The sequence below is a fragment of the Dreissena polymorpha genome, chromosome 11 (assembly GCF_020536995.1).
Source record: "Dreissena polymorpha isolate Duluth1 chromosome 11, UMN_Dpol_1.0, whole genome shotgun sequence".
In the NCBI taxonomy this organism is placed as follows: Eukaryota; Metazoa; Mollusca; class Bivalvia; order Myida; family Dreissenidae; genus Dreissena; species Dreissena polymorpha.
This window is the reverse complement of record NC_068365.1, coordinates 55,409,424-55,431,355: the sequence shown is the minus strand read 5'-3', so window position 1 is coordinate 55,431,355 and position 21,932 is coordinate 55,409,424. Positions and strand designations below refer to the sequence as shown.

The following is a 21,932-nucleotide window of genomic DNA, read 5'->3' as shown; positions in this document are numbered from 1 at the left end:
AAATGCCCTTATTGTACGAGAAAATAATTTAATATATAAATACACAAAGAATGGAAAACATTCCAGTACACAACAGATAAATGAGTAGAAAATACCCGTGTACAAAATGGGACGTTCCCAATTCCAGTGTGGTGCTATTTTTACCATCTTATACTTTACACAGCTCTATACCTAACGTGAATTAAATAGGAAAGCAAACATAGCAGATTATTCATGAACTGTGCGATATGTGTATGGCTTGTTGTACATTCTTAATATTTAAGTTAAATGTCAAAAGTATATGCTTTGGTTATAAACAATGCACATTACACGAAATAAGGAAAATGTGATCAATTGACAATTCAGATATGTCGATATACAGTACATGTAGAAAACATGTGAAATAAGTCGCGTGTATAATAAATCGTCAAAAAAATGTGGAAAATGACGCAATAAGTATGTCATTTTATGACGCCACCAATCAGCTGATTCATTATACGGATGGCGAAAAATTATGTCATATGACTAGATTTAAAGGTTGAAGGTCGTATAATTTTAAAGTTTAAGTTTTGTCGACTTTGTTTCTTATGAAAAATCATTCAGTGGCAAAGTAAATATAAATAAAAAATAACAAAACAAAAATCGTGTAATTTTATATTTTATTTCAACATTTCTTTTGGCGAATATGTCATATATATATTTTTCTGCAAAATATGCACATTTTCTTCTAATGGGTGACCTTAAAATTCGATCAATGAACCAAGCAATATCGACCTAATTTTAGCGCATATCGCATGACGTCATTTAAAAAGTAGTCCGTGCACGTTCGACAGGTATATTCCACAGTGTTGAATACAAGCAAGTATATTCCACAACGTGATATACCGTCAATGTCGCGGTGAAAATGTGATAAAATTGTTTCGTGTACACCTAAAGATGACATCACACAAATGACGCAATAAGTTTGTCATTTTATGACGCAATCAAGCAACTGATTCATTATACGGATGACGAAAAATTCTGTCCCGCGACTAGATCTAAAGGTTGTACACATAATTTTAAAGCCAAAGTTTTCTCGACTCTAGAGATTTCTTTCGAAAAACCATTCAGTGGTTGAATAAAAAGTACTCCGTGCACGCGACAGGTATATCCCACAGTGTTGGAGACAGGCTAGTATATTCCATAAGGAGTTATACCGTCAATGTCGCGGTGAAAATATGATAAAATAATGTTACCGTTATGTCTTAACCTCGTTTTGTCCCGATTGAGGATTGGTTTTACCCAACTGTTACCTGGCATAAACATCCGGTTGAATCTGTTGTCACTTGCCCAAGAATTTTCTGGAGAATCGGTTGCTATAGCTCATCAGAAACCTTTCTTTGGTTGAAAATAACGGCTAGTATAGGTAAAAAAAACTTTGTACAGTTTAGATTTTGTTTAAAGTTAAGCAGGTTAAGGTTTTGAGAGGCATACAGGGAGACACATGTTTAAACACATTTTTTTTCAACAAAAATAAAAATATTAATAAATTTACATAGTTTAATATTGAGTTATGGCTGACATTAACTTGAGCGAACAGTATTTTAGTACTGATTAGACCTGTTAAAGTGATGAGTACTGACTGAACGAAATTACAATTACAAATATTAGTTAATGAAGGAATTCTGGAGCTCAGTTGGTCATTTTCGGCTTGGGTATTACTTAGCATGTCCATCCGTAGTATCGGCCCTTTTAATGAATACATATGACATTTTGAAGTAAACAAATACAAAAACATGCAAATATATGTTTTATTTGTCAATCTATAGTTAAATGTGTATTCTTGGACATAACAACGAAAACTGCATTTAAATCTTAATTGTTTTGACAAAATACTGACTAGACTTAGCTCCATGTAGTAATCTGCTTCATGTACAATTGTTCTCATCACATTGGCCCTTCTGATTGGTTTCTAACGTTTGTTACTATGTACATGTGCTTGTAAAAAGTATCTTAATGGAAAAACAAAACTCTTGCTCATGTTGTTCTTAAAATATTTTTACATTTTATTCATAAATAAGCAGCATATAAAACATTTAATAAAGCTACTATTAATCCATAAACAAACTAACATAATTGTGTCAAATCAAAGCATCACCCTAGAATAACATGACTTACTTTCCAATGAACACCAGAAATCATTAGCAGTGTTCTCCATAAACATTTGAGTAGCCAGTTATATTTCAAACTATCCAGCTATTAAGAACTAAAACAGGCGTTTTTTGGGCTGTTTTATATTGATATTTTTGGTAAAAGTAGCAGGCACCAAGATTGTTAGTAACCGGTGAAATTGCTGGCTGCCAGTGCTTCTGGAGAACACTGAATTCGAATGATCATTTTAATAGTCATGGATAACCATCAAATAAATTAAAACTTCTAAAAAATGAAAAACATTTACTTTCCAGCACTTCTTGAGTTTTTTTTCTATAAAGTCACTACTATGAGGAGGGCCGATACTATGAGATTAAGGGATAAATGTACCTTGAGTACTCTTAAGTAAACTTTAATTTACCTTGCAAACAAAAATATACTAATATGTGCCCGGTAATTCTAACACTTAATTGTTCGTTGTCGGCTTTTTTTTTCAAATAAGTTATGTTCATATCTATGTCAATATTTTGTAAAATGGCCTCTATATTATCGATATTCTTACTAAAAACTATTTTTTGTGCAGGTTTTGTTCAAGAATAATTTTGTTTTGTATTCCAATTTCCATGGTGTGTTTTACAACATTGAATTTCGGGCGGGAATAAGCTCAGGTACAGTCTACATTGGCATGGTACATTTTAGGATATTTATAATTGAGCACTACTGGAGAGAATGAACGGAGTAAAACAGTTAACATTTATTTAACATCTACCTTGATTTGGAAATATATATTTTGTCCAATAAAATTACATGAACAATTTACAGAACATACTTTAAAACACATGGAGAAAGTTCTACCCACAAAAAGTTACAATAGCTACACATTTTGTGTGTGTGTGACAGGTTCAATGAATACATGCTTTTGGCATTTTTGCACAACCCATGTTTTATGGTACTAAGGGTGATTCATTCTTCTGTCCTCCATGCAGCTCTGATTGTTTTCGAGCAATATAAATGTATTGTAAGCATGCATATTTTGTTGTAACATTACTCAGTTATGTAAAAAACGATTGATAATTTCAATTCAAATTGTGTTACAAAAATGATATATTTAAATTGAATAGTGCAACTGCCGTAATTACTTTAAGTTTCGGACACTTAAAAATATTTTTTTCTTTCATGTTCGAAAATTTAAATACGAAAAATATTTAAAAAATTCAGGTGTCCAAAAATTAAGAGATAACAATGAACTAATGAAGGTGTCCGAAAATTATAATTATATTGAAATAAATGCAATTTATCAATGTTAAATAAGTTTCTTGTGATTAATTCTTCTTGTTCTGCTTAAAATAATAAATAAAACTTCACAGCATTGCTAACTCTTGCCTGAAATGATATCGAACAAAAAAGTAAACAAAAAAAGCATTCTACGTCCTCAATGGGATGATACTGTTTCAAATGCTGTTGGGTGAATCCATTACTTTCTACCGGTATACATGGTTATTTACCCAATTACGCGAATCTTATGGTCGATTACCCTCAGGATACATCTGCCAGATTTTTTACCTTAATCTGGTTGTAAAAATCCATCATTGAAGTGTCACAAGATAAGCAAAAACAGGGCCAAAGTCTGTAGAAAAGCGTGGTAAAATATACTGTCAGAAAATAAAGGACGAAAACCCGTACTTAAAAAAATAAGAGTCACGATAAATACTTATTTTTGCGAAAAAAGAGGGTGTCCGAAAACTTAGTGTCTGAAAACTGTATAACCGTAATCTGTTTTTAGCTGTGTACGGCAAACATCTGTAAGAGTGTTTGTTGAAAATACCTAGGTTGTGATCAAAAGTAAACCAAACTGGCTTGACAGTTTTTATTTATGAAACTTAGTTGGTAATACATGTTTAAGTTTTAAAATACCAGCATACAGTTTATTTGGCCTTGCATTTATGTAGCATTATACATATATAAGTGGAAAATACACAGCACAGGATTCAAATCCATACTCTTGCACTTTCTGTCAAAAGTCATTAAATATACTGGTTAGTCAATATGAACTCTTTAATACTTAAACAGTTGCATAAGATATAAATCTATTTTGTAAACATTATAATGTGTTTTTAATGTTTAGATCAACATAAGGTTTTTCTTTTTTTAGACAAACATCATGGTGAGACTTGTTATTAAGAAGGGTGATGAAGCCCAGTTTTTGTATGAGACAACTGTGGAGACGCCAGTGGATGAGGTGATAGCAGATGTCTGCGCTATCTACAATGGAAGACTGAAAGTGCACAGACTTTGTGCAGGTACCATATCTTGAAATCTACCAACAAAATTCTCCTATCATAGTCTACTGACTCATTTCATTTGAAGATTAATTAACTGCTGAAATAGAATTAAATTACATCACTAATAATTGTATATGAGGTTTGTCATATTTCAAGAGTGACTATTGAAATTGCAACTAGATTTATCCTAATCAAGATTTTTTAATGATGGATGTAGCCTTAGTCATTTGATATCAGATAAAGTAATCTTTTATTATGCTCTCAAAAATTTTTGGGGGGAAGCATATAGTCTCCGCTTTGTCTGTCCGTGCGTGTGTCCGTCCATCCGTGCACATATTTTGTCCGGGCTATTTCTCAGCAATTAATGACCGTAATTCAATTAAACTTTATGGGAAGCTTCACTACCAAGAGGAGATGTGCATATTATCAGCCGGTTCTGGTCGGATGACTTTTCACAGAGTTATGGCCCTTTGAATTTTTCCATTAACTGTACATACAGTGCAATTCTTGTCTGGGCTATTTCTCAGCAACTAATGACCGGAATTCAATGAAACTTAATGGGAAGCTTCACTACCAAGAGGAGATGTGCATATTATCAGCCGGTTCTCGTCGGATGATTTTTCACAGAGTTATGGCCCTTTGAAATTGTCCATTGTACATAGAGTGCAATTCTTGTCCGGGCTATTTCTCCCCAACTACTGACTGGAATTCAAAATAAGCTTTATGGGAAGATTCACTACCTTGAGGAGATGCGCATGTTATTTGCGGGTTCTGGTAAGATGATTTATTTAGAGAGTTATGGCCCTTTGAAATTTTTAAGTTGCTAAACCATCCATCGTATTATTTTGTCCAAAGTTATGCCCCTCAAGACGTTTCCTTTTATCTGAATATAAAGTGCATTATTCTATATCCAATAAATTCATCCAATCGGCATTCTTCATATATAGCCACGTGACCGTCCAATATATTCCGGTATTGGATCCAAAAAGTCTGTATTTTTTCCATATTGGACAGTTGAGTACAAGTGGACTAAGCAATTGTTTTATAACGATAAAAGCCATTCACTGAGAAATAGTATCCGAATGTACTATAATCGACTCACACGGGCGCTTGTCTTGAAAATAGCATAGATGCAATTAAAGCATTTTAAAATCAAAATTAAAATGAAACAAAGAGCTGAAGAAAGGGATATAGAATAAAAAGCTTATTAGACGCTTAAACTGTAGAATAAATGATATATTTGGACTCGCACACAGTTTGAAGTCATATTGGACTCGCCTAACGGCTCGTCCAATATGACGTCAAACTGTGTGCTCGTCCAAATATATCTCCGTATTGTACAGTGAAACGTCTAATAACCTATTAATATTGTGACAAAAAAAAACTTTGGAAATCATCAGCCGTCTCCGACGGTTTCTTGTTAACTTAAGATCTGATTAACATGTCTTGAGCTCAGTTGGTACATTGCTGGACTACACATTTTGAGATTGGGGATTCAATGCCCGGTCTGCCCAAAGAATGTGTGTGAAAATTAAGTCATGCAATTATTTATAATGCCATTCTTCCCCTACCTCTGATTCAAGTGGACCAGTTTTCAATAACTGACATATGTATGTGTACCCTGGAACAGCGTGAGAATCTTAATTGACCTATGCGATGTGACTAAAATACTGTTGACATGGTGATAAATTCAAACAATAAACAAGACTGAAACTCTCAATGGTGTTTTCGCATGAACAGAGATAGAAGACCTAGCTGCTCATGGGATCACACTACCCCCAAACATGCAGGGCCTCACTGACGAGCAGGTTGTAGAACTCAAACTGAAGGATGAGTGGGCGGAGAAATGTACTCCACAGGGCGGAGTCAGACTTAATGAGGACAAGATTGGCAGGAGGAATGGGCAAGGTAAGGATGAGTGGGTGGAGAAATGTACTCCACAGGGCGGAGTCATACTTAATGAGGACAAGATTGGCAGGAGGAACAGGCATGGTTACAAAACTTTAACATTATTTGAATTATGGTCCTAAATTTGAGTTAATTGTGTTCATTTCACAAAAATCACACAAAAGTTGTAACATAAATTTCTGAACAAATAAGGTTTGTTTTTAAGAATTAAATTTTACAAATGTTTTCAAACCATCATACCATCTAAAATGCCTAACACCTTGCCATATCAGGTTAATAAATTGTCAGACATTTGATCAATACGTCAGACACACTTGCAATTGTTCAAAATTATTTTCCAGTACAGTAATGCTTTTTCAGATTTGTCTTTATGACATGTTTTGCAGGATCGGTCTTTGTCATAAAGAAATGTACACACATATTTCCTTACAGATATTAAATGTATATCAGGCACGTAATTGGCTTGTATGATCATGTGTGTTAATCTGTATATTCTAGCTCCAACAGAGAAGATGGCAGAAGTGTTGACAAAAACTTGTAAGGAAGCACAAGACATGGTTTCTAAAGTAAGTCCTGTGTTTGTTAAAGGTACCATCAATCACGACGACGAAGAAAAGAAAAGTTGTAAAATACCGTATTTTTTTACAATTATTAGTTTATATTGATTAAAATATCACAACTGGTATATTACATAACTTGAAAAAAGTTGTTAAGTTTTCATATTTAACCAGGTTTTCCAAAGGAAAAAACTGGTTATTAGATTGGCGAATGCGGGCGGGCTGGCTGGCTGACTGGCGGGCGGGCGGAACAAGCTTGTCCGGGCCATAACTATGTCGTTCATTGTCATATTTTAAAATCATTTGGCACATTTGTTCACCATCATTGGACGGTGTGTTGCGCGAAATAATTACGTCGATATCTCCAAGGTCAAGGTCACACTTTGAGTTCAAAGGTCAAAATTGGCAATAAATGAGCTTGTCTGGGCCATAACTATGTCATTCATTGTGAGATTTTACAATTATTTGGCACATTTGTTCACCATCATGGGACGGTGTGTCGCACGAAAGAATCACGTCAATATCTCCAATGTCAAGGTCACCACAACTTAAAATAGATTTATTTTGAAACAAACTTACAAAGGGGGTTAATTTTGTTTGTTCATTTCAAAAGTTCAGTTTGAGTCGTCTCCCTTAATCAGATTTTTTTTCACAATGAAAACCTGGTTTTGTGACAATTTTGTCCCTTGTTTCATTATATTCGGTAATAAATTTTACTGGGTACCTGTACCAGGTCATCATCATCACGTGGTAAACCCAGGAATGCAAATTGTGCATGTGTAGTGAATTATATATATTTTATATTTAAAATGATCAATCTACTTGTGTTATTTACAGTGTGTATATTGTTATGTCACCTATTTTCATTATGTACTTTCGATTTCACATCGCGAAATTTTATTACCGAATATACTGAAAATATGAACTTTTTTCAAGTAATGTAATATACCAGTCGGGATATTTTAATCAATAAACTAATAATTGTAAGCAAATACGGTATTTTACAACTTTTCTTTTCTTCGTCGTCGTGGTTGACGGTATCTTTAAGAGATCTTACTTTCTAGCATCACAGTTGTCATTTGCACAAGGGAATTTTATAATTTAATATGACAAGTTTTTTAAATGTCTTTTACATAAAAGCTTACATGCTTATAGAATCTTACACTAACTAATTCCAGAAAACTAACTTGGTACATGAAAATGTGTTTAATATGTTGTTCTGCAAAAAACAAAAAAGAGCATTTTGTATCTTGTTAAATCTATGTTACCAGACCACATCGAGCATTGAAATTTTGGCTGTTGATATAAGGATAATTAATTTTTTATGTGTGAACTTTATTTTTTTTAAATATTGTATGAAATATTCCTTGATTTTGAGGGTTTATGGGCTTTTAAATTGTTGTTGTTTTAACTTAAATAATGTTTCAGATTTTTACGATTAAATAAAAAGGAGCCCAAAATAAACCGTTCAGACACAAGTAGTTGTTTTAATTAACAAAAAGTAAAATAGGCTTCAACAGGCTTAATTTCAAACTTTTTAGTAGCCATAACTATTTATATGTCAAGTGTTACTAAAATAACACAAAACAGGACCAATATGCTCAGATATTTAATCTTCATTAATAAATTTTGTATCCCATAACTTTAATGATTCAGATTTCTTACCAGTACAAAACACTGCCATTTTCAGAAGAAAGTTCAAGCCAATGAGCTGGTGACCCAGAAGACTTTGCAAGAGGCCCTGGACATCCTGAGGGGGGCTGTGACCATAGTGTACCCCATGGGGCTCCCCCCTCATGAGAACATCAAGATGGAGTTTGAAAATAATGAGGACCTTACTGGCACACAGGTGAGACACTAAGCATCGTAGCTGTGATTTTTGTCCAATGCTTTTCATTGGTTCCGTTGAACTTTCGCAAAGACAAAAAGCTTATATAGCCTATCCTGTGTTTGTTTTTGTGATGCACCTATACAAGGTTTCATACCATAGAAATGATGGATATCCGTCATCAAAGCAGTCTCAAGGCTGGGTGATCTCATATGCCACATTCTACCCGTAGTGTACTTCATTGGTCTACAGCTCTCATAGATGTCTATTAGACAATACAGGGATAGAAATAAGAGGTTGTCTGTTTGGCCGGGATAAGTTGATTTTGGCCAGGCAGTTCAATTTCAAAAGTTTGTAGTCAGGCGGGAAAACTATCTTTCTAAAGATTGAAACAATTCCATGCAATCAATCTGTTAATAAGATTGCAACAGTAGATCAATAATAAATTGCATGATATTAATTTATTTATGCCATTGAAATCATTCATTATAGCTCATAATAGGCTCAAGAACTCTTATGCCTAAGATCATGAAACTTGATAGGTAGATTGATCATGACTCGCAGATGACCCCTATCGATTTTCAGGTCACTAGGTCAAAGGTCAAGGTCACAGTGACCGGAAATAGTAAAATGGTTTCCGGATGATAACTCAAGAACGCTTAGGCCTAGGATCATGAAACTTGATAGGTAGATTGATCATGACTCGCAGATGACCCCTATTGATTTTCAGGTCACTAGGTCAAAGGTCAAGGTCACAGTGACCCGAAATTGTAAAATGGTTTCCGAATGATAACTCAAGAACGCTTATGCCTAGGATCATGACACTTCGTAGGTAGATTGATAATGGCTGGCAGATGACCCCTATTGATTTTCAGGTCACTAGGTCAAAGGTCAAGGTCATGGTGAGCCGAAATAGTAAAATGGTTTCCGGATGATAACTCAAGAACGCTTATGCCTAGGATCATGAAACTTCATAGGTACATTGATCATGACTTGCAGATGACCCCTATTGATTTTCAGGTCACTATATCAAAGATCAAGGTCACGGTGACCCGAAATAGTAAAATGGTTTCCGGATGATAACTCAAGAACGCTTATGCCTAGGATCATGAAACTTGATCGGTAGATTGATCATGACTCGCAGTTGACCCCTATTGATTTTCAGGTCACTATATCAAAGGTCAAGGTCACGGTGACCTGAAATAGTAAAATGGTTTCCAGATGATAACTCAAGAACGCTAATGGCTACGATCATGAAACTTCATAGGTACATTGATCATGACTTGCAGATGACCCCTATTGATTTTGAGGTCACTAGGTCAAAGGTCAAGGTCATGGTGACCAGAAATAGTAAAATGGTTTCCGGATGATAACTCAAGAACACTTATGCCTAGGATCATGAAACTTCATAGGTACATTGATCATGACTCGCAGATGACCCCTATCAATTTTGAGGTCACTAGGTCAAAGGTCAAGGTCACAGTGACAAAAAACATATTCACACAATGGCTATCACTACAACGGAGAGCCCATATGGGGGGCATGCATGTTTTACAAACAGCCCTTGTTCTTCCAGGCATCCACAGAAGTGATAGAGGAGCCGAATGCAGCACTATGGTTTTCTGCCAAGGAAATGCTTCGTGGCAAACTGCTCAAAGACAGTGTTGGGAAAAACGAGAAAACCAAGGTTATTGTGAAACTACAGAAGGTATGCACATAGTCTTTCTATAAATGAATATAATATGTTTGTGTTGGTTCAGTCAATGTTTGCAGTGGTTTAAACAACATAAATCTTGTCAATATAACTACAGGGAATCTGTTCAAAACATTTTGATGTCCAAGATGTGTCAGAACATATAATTTATTTTTTACTGTCCTCTCTTTGATTAAAAAAATCATCATTTGATTCATACTATTATCAGTTTTATAAGTATTAACGCGTTTAGTAATTAATAAATAATTGCTCATATTGTCTTCACCAGAAACTAATGTCCACACTTGATTGTTTCTCTATCTGTTACACTTAAGTATCTCTCTTGTCCTACTGTCTCCTCTGATAAACTTGATTGTCTCTCTTATAGCTCAGGATTTTTCTCCTATTTGACACCTAATTTTCTATCCTTAGTAATTCCTAAGTACATTAAATTGTCTCTATTCCAATGATACAAGATTTTTTGCCCTTTAAGCTCAGGATAGCCTCCCCTTTTAAAAGTGATTGTCTAATTGTCTTTCCAATGACACTTGGTTGTCTTCCCAAGTAGACTGGGTTGTCTCCCCTTGTAGACTGGGTTGTCTCTCCTAGTATACTGGAATGTCTCCCCTAATAGACTGGGTTGTCTCCCCTAGTAGACTGGAATGTCTCTTTTAGTAGACTGGTGTGTCTCCCCTAGCAGACTAGATTGTATTCCCTTTTAGACTGTTTTTTCTCCCTTGTAGAAAGGTCAGGGGTGTCCCTCTAGAGAGCCGGTGGTCAGCGAGCAAGAACAGAAGCAGATGATGGCCTACTACTACAAGAAACAGGAGGACTTCAAGGTAATACACAATATACTGTCTTACAATCAATTAAATCCAATATCAATTCTGTAACAGTATAAAATACAAAAAAAATGTAATTGATAAATAGCTGTTTTACATATATTTGCAGCTTCTTCTTGTTTCATTTTCTTATAATTTCACTTCATGTAAGCAGCTCTTTGGGAAAATCAAGTTTAATGCATATGCATAGCGTCATCTCAGATTAGCATGTTCAGATGCAAATAACGGAAGACACTTTCAACCAAAACGGGATTTTCGCTTAGAAGATGCTGCCTTTTAAAGAAAAATACCATTAAAGGGGAAAGTGTCATCCTCTGATTAGCCTGTGCATGCTTCACAGGCTAATCTAGAACAACACTTTAAGCACTTGCATTAACCCTATACCACTTAAATAATATTTTGACGCATTTGTAGAAAGTTAGTTGCACCTTAGAATGTTTCATCCAATTAAAGTCCTTCCTTACTTGATCCATGTTTTACAGGTTTCATTTCCAACCCTTAGATACTGATGAGCAGCAAACAGCATAAAACCTTAGCAGACTTCAATTTTCTCGCAGGCTGTTCTAGTTTTATGCTGTTTTCAGATAGCCATTTTCACTTATAAGTGGGAAAGGTTTAAGCCCAGTTTCTCAAAGCGAGGCTGACTTGTGTTGTTTTGTTCCAGAAACTTGAAAAGGATGCAGAGGACGCTCATCTGGACTCGGAGTGGGCTGACAATCAATCACTGAAGAGGAACTTTCACGGGCTCAAGGACATCAAGTGGGGGCCTCGGTGATAGGGGCCATAGCTGGGGAACAGGGGACAGTGATAGGTGCCGTAGCTGGGGAAAGGGGAAAAGTGATAGGGCCAGAAGCTGGGGGAGAGGGGGCAGTGAAAAGGACAGCCAATCACTGAAGAGGAACTGTCATGGGCTCAAGTAGGGGCCACGGTAATAGGGGCCATAGCTGGGGAACAGGGGGGCAGTGATAGGGGTCAGTGATGAGGCTGGGGGGTGGGGGGGGGGAGCAAGAGTCATTGTCATTGACATTTCATGATTTCATGTTCATCTTTCGGTATTGCAAACATGTCTTCACTTGTGTATGAAGATTTGTTTGTTTTAAATGAAGTTGTATTGAATGTGTTGTGCAAATTATTGAAATCATTAAACTTAAATGGTATAATCAAAAACATTCAGCATTGACACTGTGTTGTCATCTAAATCTGTCTGATGTGTTTGTGAGATATTAAGTCTTCAACCGGAGTCTCCTTAATGAGAAGGATTGTTTTAAAGTAACACTTATTTGGAGTAAACAGTTATCACAAAACAAAAGTTTGCAATGTCAATCCTTAAAATTAAATTAAATTAAAATTGTGCATGTCTATTGTATATACTTTGGAAGGATTGTAAAATAGATTCCATTAATAATGTTAGAACTCTCCACAAACTACATTCTGTTAATACTGCATTAGTTTTTTGTTCAAACCTATAGTCTGATTGTAAAACATTTGTTCAAAAGCAATTATTTTCATGTGTAGGTACCCATTATGCTGAGACTATTATTGATATTTGCTGTTAGAGATAATTCAATTCTGATGCAGAATGACGAGTGTTGTTGTATTATGTACGGAATGGTTTAAATTCATATTGTTTAATGCTATTTACTTAAGAGCTAAACATTATTGTAAAGTTGTGAATGTGTTTTAAAGTTGTATATAAAAGTGTAATTTATGGATTCAGAGTTGTGTTGTCTATGGGTTTTTTAAACAGTTAATAATTTTTGTGAAATACAAGTAGCAATGTTATGTACGGAGATCTTTAGACTTCGTAATATATACACACCAAGTGATAAACATAGAAGATTGTTGATGAAAATATTGATTTGTTATTCTAATTACTTTAAGCATGTATAACATTACAAAAAATTTAACTATACAAGACGTTTTTTAGCTCATCTATTTTTTGAAAAAAAATTATGAGCTATTGTCATCACCTTGGCGTCGGCGTTGGCGTCGGCGTCCGGTTAAGTTTTGCGTTTAGGTCCACTTTTCTCAGAAAGTATCAATGCTATTGCATTCAACCTTGGTACACTTACTTACTATCATGAGGGGACTGGGCAGGCAAAGTTAGATAACTCTGGCGTGCATTTTTACAGAATTATGTGCCCTTTTTATACTTAGAAAAATTGAAAATTTTGGTTAAGTTTTGTGTTTAGGTCCATTTTATTCCTTAAGTATCAAAGCTATTGCTTTCATACTTGCAACACTTACTAACTACCATAAGGGGACTGTGCAGGCCAAGTAATGTAACTCTGACTGGCATTTTGACATATTTATGTGCCCTTTTTATACTTAGAAAATTGAAAATTTTGTTAAGTTTTGTGTTTAGGTCCACTTTATTCCTACAGTATCAAAGCTATTGCTTTCATACTTTCAACACTTATTTACTATCATAAGGGGACTGTGCAGGCAAAGTTATGTAACTCTGACTGGCATTTGGACGGAATTATGGGCCCTTTATACTTAGAAAATTGAAAATTTTGTTAAGTTTTGTGTTTTGGTCCACTTTACCCCTAAACTATCATAGATATTGCTTTCATACTTGGAACACTCGCAAACTATCATAAGGGTACAGTAAAAGGACAAGTTGCATAACTCTGCTTGTCATTTTTACGGAATTATGGCCCTTTTTTGACTTAGTAACTTTGAATATATGGTTAAATTTTGTGTTTCTATCCACTTTACTTCTAAAGTATCAAGGCTATTGCTTTCAAACTTCAAATACTTTCATGCTATCATGAGGTAACTGTACCTGGCAAGTTGAATTTTAGCTTGACCTTTAAATAACCTTGACTCTCAAGGTCAAATTATTAAATTTTGCTAAAAATGCCATAACTTCTTTATTTATGATTAGATTTGATTGATACTTTGACAAAACTACTCTTGCCTGACATACCACAATAGACTCCACCCAAACCATTCCCCATGCCCTCCCCCCTCGCCCCCCACGAATCACCCCCCCCCCCCCCCTCCCCAAATCCCTCCCCCCCCCCCCTATTTTTTTTTTTTTTTAAGATCATCTCACAAATGACCACCACACCCTAACACTATACTATACCCCAACTTTAAAAAGAAAATAGATGAGCGGTCTGCACCCGCAAGGCGGTGCTCTTCTTTATGTTCATTAATCACATTTCTACCACAGGTGTTGGGCGTGTGGGCAATTCACTGAAACACTATCAATATGTCATAAAACAACATTTTTCATCCTTTTTACCAACAAAATAGCTGATATCTTATATTGTCGCTGTTCTTCGAAAACCGCGTAAGTCACATTTTGCGCAAATTGTTATTTGTTTTTATAAGAACGGCGGGTTCACGGGTAATTTTCTGCGAAAATACTGGATTTCATATCCAATTGGAAGGCATAGTATGAGCACGTGAGAAAATCCTGAAAACTCATTGGTGCACTAATTGTTTCTGTAAAAACTGTGTAAGTCAATTTTTCCAACTTTTCAAACAACATTTTAAAAATATTTTTTGAAGTTTTAAAATATATTAATTTAGATAGTCTTAGTCAAAATGGGCATACTTTTTATTTATGAAAATATAAAAGCCTGTAGTTGTCATTTTAATTCTTAAAATGGACTTACACAGTTTTCTCTTTAATATTTGGTTCCTTTTTTAGACTATCTAAATTATTATATTTTAAAAATGTTTTTTTTTGGCTATTGAAAAGTTGTAAAAATTTACTTACGCGGTTTTCGAAGAACAGCGACGTTATATTCATATATATAATATCGGAATTTCGTTTTTGGCAAAGTGATGAAAAATGTTGCGTTATGACATATTGATAGTGTTTCAGTGAATTGCCCACACGCCCAACACCTGTGGTAGAAATGTTATTATTGCACATAAAAAAACGTGAACCTAAAAATGCATGCCCGTAAAGTGTTGTACCAGATCAGCCTGTGCAGTCCGTACAGGCTTATCAGTTAGGAAACTGTGCTGATATGGAATTTTTTGTTTAAAGGAAGTCTCTTCTTAACTCAATCCAAACAAGGTGGAAAGTGTCGTTCCTGATTTAGGCTGATTATCCTGTGCGGACTTCACAGGCTAATATGGGACGACACTTGACACATTTGCATTAAGCATGGTTTTCCAAATGCATGTATTGCCCTTCATCAGTTATCCGAGAAACACAATGTCTACACCATAATTGTAGTGAAGGCAGCCACTTCGAACGTAAGTGAACGTTTGTTTCGTATAGACCGGCTATATTTCTGACTGGTTAGTGTAAAATTTGGACCCATGCATTCAAACAAACGTTCAATGGTTGACATATAACCCCAGAAAGAGGGAGTGACATTACACCTGTCCGTACCTACAGTTGAGTGGTATCAACTTTTTTTCTAGCTGACACGAAGATTATGCCCAAACGTGACTATACAAACAGTCTATTGGTTGCTTTAAATTTTGAATAGAGTTTTATCCCATTTTCAACGCGACATTGACGATATAGTACCTTATGGAATATACTAACCTGTATTCAACCTTGTTGGATATACCTGTCGCGTGCACGGACTACTTTTTACTTAACCACTGAATGATTTTTCATAAGAAACAAAGTCGAGAAAACTTAAGCTTCAAAATTATACGACCATCAACCTTTAAATCTAGTCATATGACATAATTTTTCGCCATCCGTATAATGAATCAGCTGATTGATGGCGTCATAAAATGACATACTTATTGCGTCATTTTCGCCAATTTGTTTTGACGATTTATTATAAACGCGACTTATTTCACATGTTTTCTACATGTACTGTATATCGACATATCTGAATTGTCAATTGATCACATTTGCCTTATTTCGTGTAATGTGCATTGTTTATAATCCATGCATATACTTTTGACATTTAACTTAGAAATTAAGAATGTACAACAAGCCAAACACATATCGCACAATTCATAAATAATCTGCAATGTTTGCTTTCCTATTTAATTCACGTTATGCATAGAGCTGTATAAAGTATAAGATGGTAAAAATAGCACCACACTGGAATTGGGAACGTCTTATTTTGTACACGGATATTATCCACTCATTTATCTGTTGAGAACTGGAATGTTTTCCATTCTTTGTGTATTTATATAATAAATTATTTTCTTGTACAATAAGGGCATTTACCATAGATAAATAAAACATTGTGCAAGTTTAAACATAATTATGTTTGTATGCAGAAATCTGCAAATGCAACCGAGTTTACCAACGGCTATCTATTATTTGATAAACTGCTCCGGTTCATTTGAACAGCAGTAATGTAGAGTACATGAGGTAGCGTGTGACGAAGAAGAAAGTTTATTGAGTTCATAAACTCATTTGAATATAGTGATAGGATGGCATAAGGGTCTTTATTTAACTATGCTCAAATAATTATTAAAGACCCTAGATGCAAAATCGTCAATTATTGAGTTAAATGGATTATTAGATGGATTTAAACGATAATTAATAAGATACTAGTTCTAACGTGTTTTGGTTTTTGTTTGTACTTTTGTCGTTCCCTGTTCTCGGGGAAATGATTTTAACATGGGCGCCATTGATGCATCGGAGCACACACGGCATACCCATAACATTATATAAAAAACACGTTCTGCGCGTCCTTAAATTCGTCGTCCGAAGTCGGAAAACGTTTTGCCCTGTATATTAAGTCAAATAAAGTGTCAGTCTCCGCAATTGTCTGTTTACTCGTCAAAATTGTCAAGGTCGTCGATAGCTAAAGAAACTTCAGCGTACAGTTTATATAGTATTGACAGACCTTTACAAAGTCGCGCCAGTCAAAAATCATAAAAAGCGACATTTAAAGTTATGGTAGCCAGAACTAGGTCGTCGATGGTGTACATGTATGTTGACATCGACATCATTTTGTCAGGAGCAATCGCCGCCATATTGGATTTTGATCATTTTCTTTCAAAACAAATGAATTATAGTAAAGTAAAATCTTCTTTTCGCGGTCGTAATGTGTTACAATTCGCATACTACGTAAAATTGAATCGATGCATATGGTGATATTTTCACTTGTTTTACAGTTTGTGTGTGAATTTTTTAAAGACTATTTTGCGTACCAGAACAAATACACGTATATCACTACGCATGGTTACATTTGTTAGATTTTAAGCGCTTTTAAGACTGAATTAAAATTGTTGTTATGGTTATTAGATCTATTTATGTTAAATGTCACGTTGAAAAAATCAAATGGGATAAATAGAATACTAGGATTAGCGTTGAATACAGAGAAGTTTATGTTGCTCGGCTCGAACACCGAAAGCGCTCGCCAAGGCTCGCGCTCCCGGCGTTCTAAGCCTCGCAACATAAACTTCTCTGTATTCAACGCTAATCTAGTATTCTCTATATTGATCAGTGACATTTTCCACGTAAAAACGGTTATTTATTTAAATAAATAAATGTGTAGGTTACAATACAATTATGTTTTAGTTAGGCTTTTGACGTATGTTAAAAAACAGCTGACATTACAAGTGAACAATTATTATCTGTCCATCTAGCATGCTATAACTTCGGTTTGTATATTAGAGTCGCGTTTTGGGAAAACTAGACTTAACGCATTTTCGTTAACTGTCGTTCCAGATTAGCATGTGCAGTCGGCACATGCTAATCAGGAAAATCACTTTCCGCTTAATGAATTTATTTCGTGTAAAGGAAGTCTCTCAGCAAAAATCCAGTTAAGGTAAAATGTGTCGTCCCTGACTAGCCTGTGCGGACTACACATGCTAATAAGTGACAACACTTTAATCACATGCATTAAGCCCAGTTTTCCCAGAACGAGGATGATGCTGTTCTTGCTCTTCTCATCCATGTTTTCACTGATTGGGTCCCCACTCACAGCCTCGTGCTTTGTTCTTTTTAATCCTCAATTTATCGGACCTTTATTTAAATTTGTCAGGTGTGCGTCCCTTTGTTTAAATATTTTCCCCCAATGTAAGTAATTGTATTGAATTGTGTGTTTTTGATAAGTGTTTTGTATCGAGATACTCCACTTGACAAAAAAATGACAATATGAACCGCATAGAAACTTCATTGAGACTTGTGACTATTTCTAAAATCCTAATGGATTGGCCCTGTATACTGATAAAGGAATACCGGTACTAGCGCCGCATAGAGGCTGTGATTACGCTTTGTATTTTATTCACGTAACGAAATCATAGATCAGGCTTAATTGAAACCTATCTCGAGTAACTCCGGTTAGGCGTAATTTAATATCAATTACAGCTCAATTTAAATTATTTCAATTAGCATTGTTTAATCTGAACTGCGCTATTACGGTTTCTGACATGTACCGGTATATACGTTCGGTTCTGTATCATGATTCATTTTGAATTAATCGTCTTAGATTCGAGCGCCAGTAAATAACATAAAATCACTGACAACCTCTTCCAAGCATAGTTGCTAGACGCCTATCAGACAAGATGTCGAAGGTTCGAGTCTCGGATAGAGATGGCAAGTCTGCATACCCAGCTGCTACAGGAAAAGCAATTGTATTGATTGGTTTACTGTCAAGCATCTTATATGTTGCAGAGTAATAATTAGTAACGATGTTCATATGTAAATTTGGCTCATAATTCAAAACTTGCACGTGCGAGAGGTGATTCAATACTAACCAATAATTCACATGGGTTCAACCCAGACGCCTATTGGGAGACTCATATACATATGACGTCAAAGTAATTGCGTCATTTTTCGGTTTTCAGGAAAATTGACCATAAATTTCAGTTCCCGAATTAAAGTCGGGATCTGAAAGAAGTCAAATTCTAGTGCCCAGTTTTATCTTACCGATATTTTCTCTATATTTCACTATGTAACATATACAATAAAATATAGCCCATTTTAAACGTGTAAAGTCAAAGACCTTATTAAACTAGCCCAGTCCCCAGTTACAAAGTTTACGTGAAAATAAACAAGATTACCAAAATGTGTGTACACAGCATCGAATTATTTAAACGGTTTGTTAAGTGCGCAAATATTTGTTTGAAAATCTGAATAATCAAAATTTATCAGCTTTTAGTGCTCTGTCGAGATTGTTTATTCACACGATTTGATGTTTACTCGTTTCATTTATTGACATTTGTTATGGTCGTTAAAGGCTTTTTCAGTGTAATAATATAACTAGTTTTTTTCAATTATTCGTTTTGTATATTTTCCCACTTAACGTCTGCCTGTAGGTTGCGGTAAACGATTCAATTGTTCCTTATATATTTTGATCCAACATATGGTTCGCTTATATCAAGTATGAATTGCTTTTGAGAATTCGTTGCATTCAGGATGGCCGAAGCTATTTCACGCAAAGAACACTGTTTCAAGACACGCTACGAACAAACATTTTTACCTTTTTTTATTTCCCACGTTGAATTCTGTGTTATTACTGTACACTTATAAAGTTCCGCGGTTAAAATAAAGCAATTTAAGGCTTTTTATGACACACTTAAAAATGCCCCAATATGTTTGGCCCTTTAGATGAAATTTAAAAACTGCGAATGCCACATCCAATAACGATTTTTAACAAATGTCAAATATCCGAGTTTTAATAAAATAAAATTTAAATGTTGGAAGGAAACCACTCTTTAGCAAACATAGCTTTTTATTAAGTATTATAGATTGCACGTTTTTATAAGATTATGTTATTCAAATATACAGCAGCGAAGTGCACTAATAAAACGGTAGTTAACACATATTTAAAACATAAATACATTTATTAAATTGTACTAGTGTCCCAAAATATGTAAATATATATTATGTATACCTTTCTTGCTCAAGATATGAACACATTTCAAAACATTAATTCTTTATATTGAACAGCGCTTTGGCTTCACGAACTATTTTCGAGTCTTTTGACGTCTGCTTGCTCGTGCAAGCGTTCTGCAGACGAGCTTTTTCCACCGCGTCCTGAATTTCCTTCGGGACGCAGCGTCCCTCTTTCTTGTACATGTCCACTTCCGTGCAGAACTGTCTCACCCTAGATTCCACCGTTCTGTGATTGAGGTGGTTATTGACATACATCTTTTCCCGTGATGCCCCTGCCGCCATATGTTGCGAAAGTCTTGCATGGTCGATAGAATCTCGAAGTTTTTTCGTCAAATTCGGACAATCGTCCAGACACTGGGTTTCCAAAACATCAATAAAAGATTTCACCTGCGCTTCTGAAAACATGCAGGTATAATGGACGCTATCGACATCTCTGTTCCGCGCACATCCGGTCCGCTTTCTCGTGCCTTCTTTCTCGTACGTGTCGATGATCTGTTGAATACTCTCGCATATGGCGCACGTGTTGCTGCTGGCAGTTCTCCTTCGGTCGGACGCCATCTTGGTGTCTGGGTAAGAAGACGGGCGCGTGAGAGCTAGACCGGGTGAAGGCCTTCTGGTCTCAAGAGTACATGTTGCCGGTCGAATCTGTGTCCTGGACGAACGTTTTATGGCGTTCATCCTATCTAATAGCCTCGCACTTTTTACACGCATAGACTTTTCATTTAACTGGAACCTCCGCTGTGATATATCTTTCTCCCTTGAAACAAGATTTTGGACAGTTTCAAGTTTCGACTGCTCGTTTCTATTCATTTTATTCGCCCTATAATCCGCGGCGGTTTTGCAGACAACATCGCGAGTTCCAGTCAAAAGTGACGTTTGAAAATTGTTTGATTTCTTCATACTTCCTACAGTTATACTTGATGACATCGAAGATCTTCTGGTGTCCACCTGCGAGGAAGCGTCGCTCCCGAGCGGGCGACCCGACAAAGAACTCCCACAGACGCACGATACACTTCTGTAGGTACATTCGGACATGGCTTCTGTAATGTTCGGCGTTAACACACAAATCTCCAACAAACATACAAACTTACTCGAAACAGCAGCGCTTCGCTTAATTTTAATATTGATTGCTTGTTTTGATTCAAGATCCCAGTTGTTCTTGCTTACGGTCAAGTGAAGTCCAATTGTAGTTCACAGTTTCAGCAAACGTCATAATAGAGTTGCTAACAGATATGGTATTCAATTCATGCGAAGATTGAATACAAATATTTCCGTATACTTGTATATAGTTCCTGAAGAAAGAAACTTGTAAAGCGCTTCTTTTTCCTTCAATGTTAATTTATTGTTGTATAACAATTAGTTCTAAGCAAATATCCATAAAAAATAAATTGCTCACAACGATATCACTTTTAAAACAGCTATTGCTATCAAACAACTTCCAAGCCCTGTAGAAAACGATTCAATGAACATAAAATTCCGATCGACATACTCAGTATAAAATTAGCATTACAATTCATCAACTATTCAAAAATCACCACGTCTCAACAATTGCAAATAAACTACGCCATCGCTATTTAAGTCAATTTTACCACAGTAACTAACACACGACCACACATTATATATACCCACGAAGGTGCGTTCCTGATAGCCTAATATATTTGCATGTTAATTAAACTATGCCGCTTTAAGTTTCGTCAAATTGATAGATTTAATATCCATTACTTTAGGGAACACTATCCTTTGAGCTAATCATTTTGTGGGTTTTCATCTGGGTGTGAAAATTCGTGTATTTTAATGGCTTTTGTAGTAGTGAAGTGGCCAATTATACGATATATTCAATAACTAACCGCCCTCGATTGAATATTTGAAAATGGTTGCATCGAAAAGCAAACATGGCCTTGGACGCCTAGTATGAATCAGCA

The 21,932-nt window shown here is 35.5% G+C and overlaps 2 protein-coding genes and 1 long non-coding RNA gene across 3 annotated transcripts; 2 read left to right on the top strand and 1 right to left on the bottom strand.

Annotated features, from left to right (window-relative positions):
- Nucleotides 1-1,230: 1,230 nt before the first annotated feature.
- LOC127851902 (cilia- and flagella-associated protein 298-like) lies at nucleotides 1,231-12,931 on the top strand. The gene is made up of 8 exons (XM_052385866.1): nucleotides 1,231-1,384; nucleotides 4,262-4,409; nucleotides 6,132-6,299; nucleotides 6,798-6,865; nucleotides 8,547-8,705; nucleotides 10,261-10,392; nucleotides 11,121-11,216; nucleotides 11,884-12,931. The coding sequence occupies exons 2-8, from the start codon at nucleotides 4,271-4,273 to the stop codon at nucleotides 11,992-11,994; spliced, it is 873 nt and encodes a 290-aa protein (XP_052241826.1). The 5' UTR covers nucleotides 1,231-1,384; nucleotides 4,262-4,270; the 3' UTR covers nucleotides 11,995-12,931.
- LOC127851903 (uncharacterized) lies at nucleotides 9,430-10,238 on the top strand. The gene is made up of 3 exons (XR_008036045.1): nucleotides 9,430-9,704; nucleotides 9,850-10,015; nucleotides 10,161-10,238. It is a non-coding gene; the product is annotated as an uncharacterized LOC127851903 (long non-coding RNA).
- A 6,999-nt stretch (nucleotides 12,932-19,930) lies between the features above and the next one.
- Nucleotides 19,931-21,646, bottom strand: LOC127851901 (uncharacterized). The gene has a single exon (XM_052385865.1). It carries the CDS (start codon nucleotides 21,043-21,045, stop codon nucleotides 20,044-20,046), a length of 1,002 nt encoding a protein of 333 aa, XP_052241825.1. The 5' UTR covers nucleotides 21,046-21,646; the 3' UTR covers nucleotides 19,931-20,043.
- Nucleotides 21,647-21,932: the final 286 nt, after the last annotated feature.